General features: G+C 24.6%; 2 protein-coding genes across 2 annotated transcripts in view; one reads left to right on the top strand and one right to left on the bottom strand.

The window, feature by feature from the left end:
* The first annotated feature begins 3,670 nt into the window (after positions 1–3,670).
* Positions 3,671–10,851, top strand: part of LOC123265697 (muscle-specific protein 20-like) — a 35,195-nt gene continuing 28,014 nt past the window's right edge. The window contains exon 1 of the mRNA XM_044729564.1: positions 3,671–3,825. Within this exon, the coding sequence (XP_044585499.1) occupies positions 3,802–3,825 (24 nt within the window). The 5' untranslated portion in view covers positions 3,671–3,801. The remainder of the gene's footprint in view (positions 3,826–10,851) is intronic.
* Positions 5,801–10,260, bottom strand: LOC123265698 (myophilin). Its single transcript, XM_044729565.1, has 4 exons — positions 10,102–10,260; positions 7,869–8,068; positions 6,244–6,364; positions 5,801–6,148 (listed from the first exon to the last, which is right to left on the bottom strand). Exons 1-4 carry the CDS (start codon positions 10,105–10,107, stop codon positions 5,966–5,968), a joined length of 510 nt encoding a protein of 169 aa, XP_044585500.1. The 5' UTR covers positions 10,108–10,260; the 3' UTR covers positions 5,801–5,965.

Raw genomic sequence — 10,851 nt, 5'->3', positions numbered from 1 at the left:
AATAATAATAAAAAACTTAATAAATTACAATTAAAAATAAAATCAAATTACAATAAGGATTAATTTTTATTTTATACAGTGATTAAAAAAAATCAACTATATTGAAGAAAAAAAAATCTTAAACTGAAGAAAAAAAATTTTTTAGTTCAAAAAAAATTTTTTTTAATTTAAGACTATAAATTTTTTCACCATAAGTGAAGCAAAAAGGGTGATTCTAAAATAATAACATTACAGGTGTAAAAATAGTGATTATAAACTATCAAATTGTGATTATAAACTATCAGACATATTAAGTTTTTCTTATTCTTTGAAATTTTTTATAGATTTGAAATTTTTTATAATTTTTTTTTCTTTCAAATTTAGTTCTGTAATTTTTAAAATTTTTTTCAAATTTCATAAATTTATCTTCTCTTTACAGATGTTATGTACTGTATAAAATCATTAATTCTAAACATTCTATACATAAAAATGTAACATATTGTTGTAAATTGCCGAAGGCGTTTCTTTACAAATAATAAATAAACATGAGTTTATCGTTCTAGATCATCTCCGATTATCATATTCTATAATTTGTATAATCTGTACCACTGAGTTTAACTCTTAAATTTTTAATGCTCAATTTTTATACTCAAATTTATTTTTTTAAAAATTTTTTTTTATTCCAAAGTAAAGTAAATGAAAAACGATCAATTCTTAATATCTAATATTTTTGAAATTTTATATTTTCATTAGTCATACGTGTACTTTTATTGTAACTCTTTTTGTATACTTTTGCCATCTGGCTATACTGCCTTGGCATTGAAATTAAATAATAAATAAATGATATTCTCAGTTGAAGATTTTTTATTTTAAATAAATTTAATTTGATCAATTTTATTTCTTTATTAATGTAAAATATACTTCTTATATAAAGTTTGTAAAAATTAAATTTTTAAACTTTCAGAACCAGTTTTTAATTTGGGATAAAATTTTATTCATTGCTAAAATATATCTATATATTTTATGTAAATAGATATACTGACAATAATTATATCTTAGATAAAATTTTATCCCGGATTGAAAAACTAGCCCTCAATAATTTCATTTTCTTGCTTAGAATACTTTTTTAATAAATAGCACAATAATTTTTCAACTGTTTTTATTCAGTATTGCAATAATTTTAACAAGAATTGATTATAAAAAGCGGATCATAAATTACTCATATGTACACCAAGAGTATAAAGATCGGGTTTGTCCGAATTTTTCCTAAATTATGTCAAAATTTTTCTGTAAAAAAATTAAAATAAAAAATTTTAAGACTCGCAATAAAGTTATGTACTTTCTTTCAATGCCTCGACGAGAACTCGAGCTACTATACACTGTAAAAAAAAACCGGTGTGAGTCCATGCAGTGTACGGTGTTAAAAATTCCGGTGTTAAATTCAACACCGAAATCGGTGTAGCAGTAACACCGGTCGCGGTGTAAATATTTTTTTTCGGTGTTAAATCGGTGTTATAAATTTTCCGGCGTTAATAATATTTTAACTAATATAATTTTTATAATTAAACTTTTTATGTTTAATAATTAAAGATAAATAATCAAAAAAAGTTAATATTTAATTTAGAAAGTTTAAAATAATAAAATATTAAGTAGATAAAAATTATTGATTAAAATAAATACACTGTAAAAAATTTCGATGTAAAAATGGACCCAGAGCACTTTACACGGCCGTGTAGTGTGAAATAGTGGTGTGAAATTCTCTCGGTGTAAATTTTTAATCCGTGTTACTTTAACACCATTATTAAAGGACAATCTTAGCTAAGATATATCATATAGATAATCGGAAACTCTAAAATAGTGGATTTTAGTAATTATTTCATAACTTTTAAGTATTTTTTTTCAGATTTTGGAATACTTCTAAGATAATTTTAGAATCAATGCTATTTTTTTGAAGCAATTTAGTTTAAATTTTGTCCTTAATTCTTATGTGTAACCTTTTTTTAATAATCTTAAAACATTTTTTTAACTATTTGAGAACAAATTTTGAAGACATTTGAGACATTTTTCGGATATTTTTGAGACAATTTTGGAACATTTTTTGGACAGTTTTAGAGTGTTTTTACAACAAATTTGAAACATTTTCAGAACAATTTTACAACAATTTGAACGTTTTTTAAATGATTTTCATAGAGATAATTTATTTTTGCACAGCTGTAGATTTGTCATGTTTAAAACATCCATTATATTGTGAGAAACATCATGGTTACGATAAAAATAATTATTATATTGTTCCTAAACATTTAATATTGTAAATACTATTTAACTTGTTGTATAACATTCATTAAATCGATTTCTGCGTAATTTTATAAATTGAAAATTCTTAAATAAATGTTACTTGTCTCATTTTGAAAAATATTGAATATTAATTGTGTTCTATGGATCATGTAATATTCATACTCCGATACGGTGTAAATTTATTCTACTGTTACACCGGTATTACACCGATATTACACCGGTTTAACACCGCAAAAGAGCACCGCTACACCAGTGTTAATACACAGGTGTTACATAGCAGTGTTAAAATGAGTCCATTTTAACACCGCTTTTTTTACAGTGTACAGTTTGGTGCCTCTGCAGAGTCGGAACTCGTTTAAAAGATCGAAAGCGGTATCAGTCTGGTAGGGATTGGTGGTACCGCGGCATGCGTACTATGTACTGTACACTGAGTTTATATTATCCATTCACTTATAATAAAACTAATGTAAGTAAGTAGTGCTTCTGAAACATCATAAACTCCTGTTAGGTGTGAACCACGGCGCCGCGTGCCGACGCAACCCATTGGATCATCCTCAGTCGCAGACTACTTGCTCCTTGTAAATATTATTCACTGAGCGTGCGTTTGAGACGCGCCTCAGGACTTTCATCACTTTTTAATTCAAAATTTAATGTAAAGACTTGGATTTTTTGATCTAGAAAATTTTATCATGCTCCAGTCGGATCATAAGCCTTCTATACTATTTTTTTTTTAATTAAATATATTATTAATATTTAAGCCGATATTAAATAATTAAAAATTTTTAATTGTTAAATTTAATATTTTAATCAATTTTTTGTGTTTTTAATTATTGAAAAAAATTTAATTAAATGATTAAAAAATTAAATTAAATCAAGAAAAAAATTCTTGAACCCGGAAAATAATTTTGAAAAGTTTCATTGTCTTGAATCAAGATGAAAAATTCTCTAATCACGTAAATTTTACTTAAACCCAGAAAAATTTATTAGTTTAAAAATTTTTCTACTCAAACCAAGAAAATTAAGTTCTTCAAAATTATTCACTTGATTCAAGTAATTTTTTCTGTGTATAGATAAAAATGTTTAAGATAAATTTTCCAAATTTTCATTATTTCACAATCGCAATATCTAATTTCTAACATAAATAATAATTTTCCTGATCATTAATCTGTAGGAAAATATTCCATGGAATGTTCAAAATATGTATTACATGTAAAAGTGAGCCCCGTTTTGCCCGCCCTTCCTATATATATATATATATATATATATATATATGAATGCAATGTTTGTTTATTATAAAATGGATGAGTAAGTGATCCATATATAGAAACGCGCCTACGCAAATTAACACAAATACCCGAGTAATCCATGAAATGGATATATATCTCGCAACGAACCACAGCAGCATCACACTTTTTCGCTGCTTGCGCTCTCAGTATAATCTCAACCTTTAAAAAATAAATTGATCAGAATTATCGAATTTTTGCACCTTTACTTTTCGCGTAAAAAGTTTAATTTTTGATTTTAAAAATGCCTGGACGTCCCTTGTGGCAAGTAAGTATTTTTTTAAGTATAAATAACGAAAATTAATCACGCGTTTTTATTTTGACGTACTTTTAAACTCGCGGTTAAATCTACGATCAGCTGCGTTTGACAATAAACATTACAGTGCGTGCGCATCTTACTATTTTATAAATATTTATAGATGAAAAATAATGAGATATTTTAAGAATAACATTAATAATAATCATTTTCAATTATTCAAATTAATTTTATTAATCAGTTGCATTATTAAGGATTAAAAAAAGATAATTTTTTAATTTTATTTTTTAATCAAAAATAAAAAAATACGCTCTTATAAATTTTGCTTCATTAAATAATGACTTTTGTTAAATTGCGCTGTACCTTCTTAAATATTGACATTTTTAAAGATATAAGCTCATCCCGATGTTACACTCTTCAAGAGCTTTCATTTGAGTACCCACATGTAAATTTGATATATTTTTCATATATACATATATATATAATGTATATAAATATATGAAAAATTGATGTGGGTACTCAAATGAAAGGTCTCGATGAGTGTAACTTCGGAATGAGCTTATATCTTTAAAAATATCAATAGTTCACAAGATACAAGGTCGTTTCTTAATTATGTTAAATTGCACTGTAATTTCGTAACTATTGATGTTTTTAAAGATATAAGCTTATCCCGATGTTACACTCTTCAAGAGCTTTCATTTGAGTACCCACATGCATTTTTATATATTTTTTATATATACATATATATAATATATATAAATATATGAAAAATTGATGCGGGTACTCAAATGAAAGGTCTCGATGAGTGTAACATCGGGATGAGCTTATATCTTTAAAAATGTCAATAGTTCACCAGATATACACAAGGTCGTTTCTTAATTATGTTAAATTGCACTGTACTTTCTTAACCATTGACATTTTTAAAGATATAAGCTCATCCCGATGTTACACTCTTCAAGAGCTTTCATTTGAGTACCCACATGCATTTTTATATATTTTTTATATATACATATATATAATATATATAAATATATGAAAAATTGATGTGGGTACTCAAATGAAAGGTCTCGATGAGTGTAACTTCGGAATGAGCTTATATCTTTAAAAATATCAATAGTTCACAAGATACAAGGTTGTTTCTTAATTATGTTAAATTGCACTGTAATTTCGTAACTATTGATGTTTTTAAAGATATAAGCTCATCCCGATGTTACACTCTTCAAGAGCTTTCATTTGAATACCCACATGCATTTTTATATATTTTTCATATATACATATATATAATATATATAAATATATGAAAAATTGATGTGGGTATTCAAATGAAAGGTCTCGATGAGTGTAACATCGGGATGAGCTTATATCTTTAAAAATGTCAATAGTTGACAAGATACAAGGTCATTTCTTAATTATGAATCTAGAGATAGCGAATTTTCGAATGCAGCCTAAATACTTATCTTAATAAATTGACTATCGGTGAGAATGATATGAAACCTTAAAAAAGTATAAATTAAAATCAAGACCTTTGATATTTATATAGATAATTATTGTAAAAAATTATAACGAATAAATAATAAAATTGAGGTTATTAAATTTAGTATGGCCTTGATATTTTTGTTGAAATTGTAACGAAGCCATGACCTGATCCAGAGTAATCGCATCGTCGACGAAAAACCGTCACGAATGAATCCAGAAATAGTTTTCTTCGTTATTAAATTAACCAATGCCAAAGCATCAACATCATCAAAGCACTCGTGAATAAAATGATGATTAATTATTATTTATATTCCTATTTTTAAAATCAATTTAATAAAAAAAACAATTAATTTTTTTTTCTTAAGAAAAAATCTTTTTTCGTAACTTGCCGAGTGACAAACGAGGATGTATTGCAGTAATTGTAAACTCTCGCCGAAAGACAAGCGCGTCTAATGATATTCTATTTTTACAAATTTAAAAATAACAAAACTCATTAAAAATAGTTGTTTTCACTCTGTCGTCCAACTTTTTATTAATTATCCAAGTATTAAAAAAATAGTATACATATTTATTAGTGTATTTAAGGATTTGGTTTTATTTATTGTGTAATAGAATGCAGTGTTAACATGTTGTACTGAACAAAATAAAAAATATTCGACGCGAATGTGTTAAACAATTACATGTGTCTTGTATTTCCGAATCCTCCGTGACCAGATTGACTTGCACCTTTGTTGAAACCCATTTGAAGGTTCAGTTGACCTTCGCTGGCTCTTAATTGATCTTCTGTGAATGTTCTTTCATTTTTCTCGGCCATTTTTGGTCCTAATCTTGGTCCATTGTACTCAGGGTGTTTTTGTGTCTAATAAAAAAAAATAATATTTTAATAAAAAAATTATTTAATAAAAAAAAAATTATTTTATTTATAAACTAACTAATTAAAAATAAAATAATTACCATTCTTCCAAGAGAGTAAAGACACAAAGTTACTTGAGGGATGTTACGTCTCTCAAATAAATCCGCAGTTTGGAAAATTTCTTCTTGTGGAACTCCATAATTTTTAATCGCTGCTTGAAACCTTTAAAAAATTAATAAATTAATAAAATATTGCTAAGTTTCTAGAATAATAATTTTTGATAAATTTTCTTTCTTTTTTTTTCTCCTTTTCTCAAAATTCAAGTACATTACAATATTATTGCACAGAAAGAAAAATTTCTTGACTGAAGAACAAAATTTTTGGTTCAAGAAAATTTTCGGGTGCCTGAAGGTAGACCGAAGTTGTATTGGCCGAAGTAAAAATTTTTCTTTAAATTCTATTCTTGGTGGAAGTCATTTTTCTTAATTAAAATTATCATAAATACTTGACAATAAATTTTTATATTTGATCAAGATTTTTAGATACTTTAGGGAAGCAGCGCCACCTACTTCAGCTGAGAAAATTTTTCTCTTTAATATTTGATACCCATTTTATATTATTTTAGCGTGCAATTATACATATTGAATGAAAAAAAATGATGAAATATTATTTGATCTTCTCATTTGACATGTTAATCAATAAAAATATCAATCAAAATTTACTTCTATCTTTATATTTAATTTTTTGGAGCAAGAGAGAAATTTTCTCAAGACAAGAAAATTTACTTCTATCAAGAATTAAATTTTTTGGAGCAAGAGGCTGAATTTTCTTAAAACAATAAAATTTTCTTGACTTAAATAAATTTTCTTGGATCAAGATACGTTTTTTTTTTGAAATTCTATTCTTGGTAGAAGTAATGTTTTCTTAATTCAAATTATCATAAATAAGGTAAAAGCCCCAATAGATGCTCTTTGTGAATATGCTGCAATTTGTGAATATAGATATACAAATACATGGAGTGATCATATACTGGTACATGAGCATCTATTGGGGCTTTTACCTTACTTGATACAATAAATTTTTATATTTGATCAAGATTTTTAGATATTTTAGGGAAGCAGCGCCACCTACTTCAGCTAAGAAAAAAATTTTCTCACCTTGAGAAAATTTTTCTCGAGAATATTTGATACCCAATTTATATTATTTTAGCGTGCAATTCTACATATTGAATGAAAAAAAATGATGAAATATTATTTGATCTTCCCATTTGACATGTTAATCAATAAAAATATTAATGAAAATTTACTTCTATCTTTATATTTAATTTTTTGGAGCAAGAGAGAAATTTTCTCAAGACAAGAAAATTTACTTCTATCAAGAATTAAATTTTTTGGAGCAAGAGGCTGAATTTTCTCAAAACAAAATTTTCTTTACTTAAATAAATTTTCTTGGATCAAGATACGTATTTCTTAAAGCAAGAGAATTAATTTTGTCGGATTAAGTGAAATTTCTTGTGTCAACAAAAAATTGTTTTTTCGCTTAAGAAAACAATTAGGAAGAAAAATATTTTCTTGGCTCAAGTGAACCTTTTTTTCTGTGTGTTTTTACTTTTTCTTTTTTATGTAATATGATCTTGTAAAAAGACGTTAAATTTATTCTCTAGTGACCTGTTATTGGCTATTGCTGTTGGGTCTTTATGTAAAGAAATAAATAAATAAATAAGCACCTTTGGACATTTTCCATCAATTGAAAATTGGTACCCTTGGTTTGGATTTTCTTAACAGAACCAGGTGCAAGTTTGTTTATCAACTGGCAAAGAACAACTCCGTCCTTCAAAATGTCCTCGTAGTCTCCCTTGGGTAATTTTTCGCCAAGAACAGCTTCGATCCACTCCAAAACTTCAGCTTCTTGTTCTTTATTGCGTGCCTATAAATAAAAGTCCGTAATATTAGTACACATATTTATTTTTTTCTTCAGCTTCAAAGTACTTAAAAAATACATAAATATCTTCGCTTAAAAATAAAACTCGCAGCTGCTATCAAGCGTTAGAAATTTTTCCATTAATATTAAAAAGAAAAATTATTTATTTATATTAAAACAATAAAATTTATCAGCCAATTAATCTTTTAATTGAATTATTGAGCTCTGATACTATTTTTTGTTCGGTTATAAATTACCGATAAAATATCCTCAAGTAAGTTTATAGAAATGACGCAAACCCGTTAAGCTTGCGCGATAAATAATTATTTATAAACTGGATATATGTAATCATATATATACACGTTATAAATATATATTTTTATAATCTACGTAATATTATGTATTAATGTTTTGTTTTGTAATTTTATATTTTTTTGTCAATTCAACAAACATTATCTTGGCATCAGAATTATTTTCGAGATAAAACGTATGAATTATATCAACGTTTGCCAATAAATATTTATATTGACCATGGCCAATAATTTTACGCTTTGTTATATTCAATTTATTTATTTTTGTAATAAATAAAAAGGAAGATTTTTTATTATTAGATAAATTTTATTTTAAATTAAAGTAATGATATTAAAAACAAAAAAAAATTTCGGTAATTATTTACAAGTAGGGTTAAACTTATTTTTGGCAATATTTAGGTGAAAAATTAATATTTTTTTTTTATTCTGCTTGTTTTTACGGCGGATTTATGATAAAAAATGTCGTGAAAGAAAAAAAGAAAAATTTTTGCCTTCAAAAGTTGGAAAAAATTTTGGCTCTCATATTTTTGGATAAAATTTATATTTTATCTTTTTTTGATGTGTTCGATATATTTTTTTTTGAAAAGTACATAGAAAAATGAACAATTTAAGAAAAAAAATTGAGTATCACAATTTTTTAAAAAATTTATAAATTTTTTTTTAAATTTGTTAAAATTGTGATAATTTTTTTTTTTTTAATTAATTTTTTTATGTATTTTTCAAAAAAAATATAAATAAAATCAAATAGAAATTTCGTTAAAAATAATAAAAATTTTTACCAAATTTTAAATGTTTTACGTAAAAAATTAAATTTAAAATTATTGAATATTATTTTTAAAATATTTTATAATTATAAGTGTTGTTTTCTTTTTTTTTTTTTTTAAGAAAAATTAATGAATAATTTTTAAGGAAAAAATTAAAATAAAATCCTAAAAATTTAATATTTTTTTTTGTAAGTATAAAATTTTTATAAAAATTTATTTATTAAAATTATTATAAAATTTTTAAAAAAATGTAAATTAAAATGGTAGACCTCACTTGTAAATAATTATCAAAATTTCTTCCAGACTGGAATTTTAAAAGACATATTATTTTGAGCGAAAGTACTAAAATGCGTGTTAGATGAAGTACAGATGGCTGAGCTTATTTAATATATTTTATCTATCTTTATCTCTTTATATATTTATCGTTATTCATCCGGAAGTCTAATTTCAGCAGAAGAGTGAACTCATTTATGCAAAAATTAATTAAAATCATAAATTTTATTTTTAAATAAAATTTTTTCATTAAAAAAATTATTATTAATATTTTTAATTTTTATTAAAATTATTTTTAAAGAAAAAAAAATTTTTTTTGATAAAAAATAAATCGTGAACTCATTTATGCAAAAATTAATTAAAATCATAAATTTTATTTTTAAAATCAATTTTATCATTTTATTAAAAATCATAAATTAAATTTCTATTGAAATTTCTTCATTAAAAAATTATTTTTATTTCTTTGAATTTCTAATAAAATTATTTTCAAGGAAAAAAAAATTATTTTTAATAAAAAAATCCATTTTTTAAAAATAAAAATTTTTTTTTTGATAAAAAATAAATTTTTTAGTAATAAAAAAAATTGTAACAAACTCTGACAGTAATTTATCAATTAAAAATATATAAATTTAAAAAACTTTATAAAATATTTTCAATTACTAAATTTATTAAAAAAATAAAATAAACTTACCGGCATTTTTAATTTAATTTATTAGAAATAAAGAAAAAAAAAAATAAATAAACTCCAAATAACACGATCAGTTGACTTTTGAACTGTGGTAGTTGTCTTGAGTAGGAACTAACTCAGACGCCGGACGTCGCGACGCTATATGCCAGCATCCCCTCTACTCCAGAGCTTTCAAACTAACGAATCTTTAGCGAACCGTGTGGTGTGATCAGATGTAGTGAGCACACTTTGGCATCATTCCCACTAGGTATTTCTCCTATTCCTATTCCCACACCCTCACTCTCTCAACACACCAGCCACAAGACAAGATATACAAGCCAATCATCCTTATTTACTCTTTTATTCTGGATAGATTACATCATTTTTATTTTTTATATCTTATAGATACATCGCCGACTAATCCAACTTAACTTATCGCTTTTAAAATTATTTATAAATACCCACAGCTACTTTTTTTTGTTTACTAAATTTTATATAGCTCACAAGTCAATGACACTGCTAGGAAATTATTAAAAAATCTCATTAAAAATGACAGATTTATTTGCTTAAATTTCAATAATCAATTAGTAAATGATACAACAATTATTTTGTAATTCAATTTTGGGTTAATGCCATTTGATGTCACACTGACAGCATATTTATATTTAGAGAAAAAATTGTTTCATACTCTAAAAATGAATTAAAAGCACTAATGAGTCAAAAATAAATAAATTAATATTAAAATTGTGACGCATTTTCCAGATAAAATTTATT

The sequence above is a fragment of the Cotesia glomerata genome, linkage group LG5 (assembly GCF_020080835.1).
Source record: "Cotesia glomerata isolate CgM1 linkage group LG5, MPM_Cglom_v2.3, whole genome shotgun sequence".
Lineage (NCBI taxonomy): Eukaryota > Metazoa > Arthropoda > Insecta > Hymenoptera > Braconidae > Cotesia > Cotesia glomerata.
This window is presented reverse-complemented; position numbering and strand designations above follow the sequence as displayed.

Coding starts and splice junctions, on each gene's coding strand:
- LOC123265698 (XM_044729565.1), bottom strand. Junction 6,365..7,868: donor TTGATGGAAAATGTCCAAAG/GTGCTTATTTAT, acceptor AATTTTTTAAAG/GTTTCAAGCAGCGATTAAAA. Junction 6,149..6,243: donor TTTACTCTCTTGGAAGAATG/GTAATTATTTTA, acceptor TTTTTTTATTAG/ACACAAAAACACCCTGAGTA.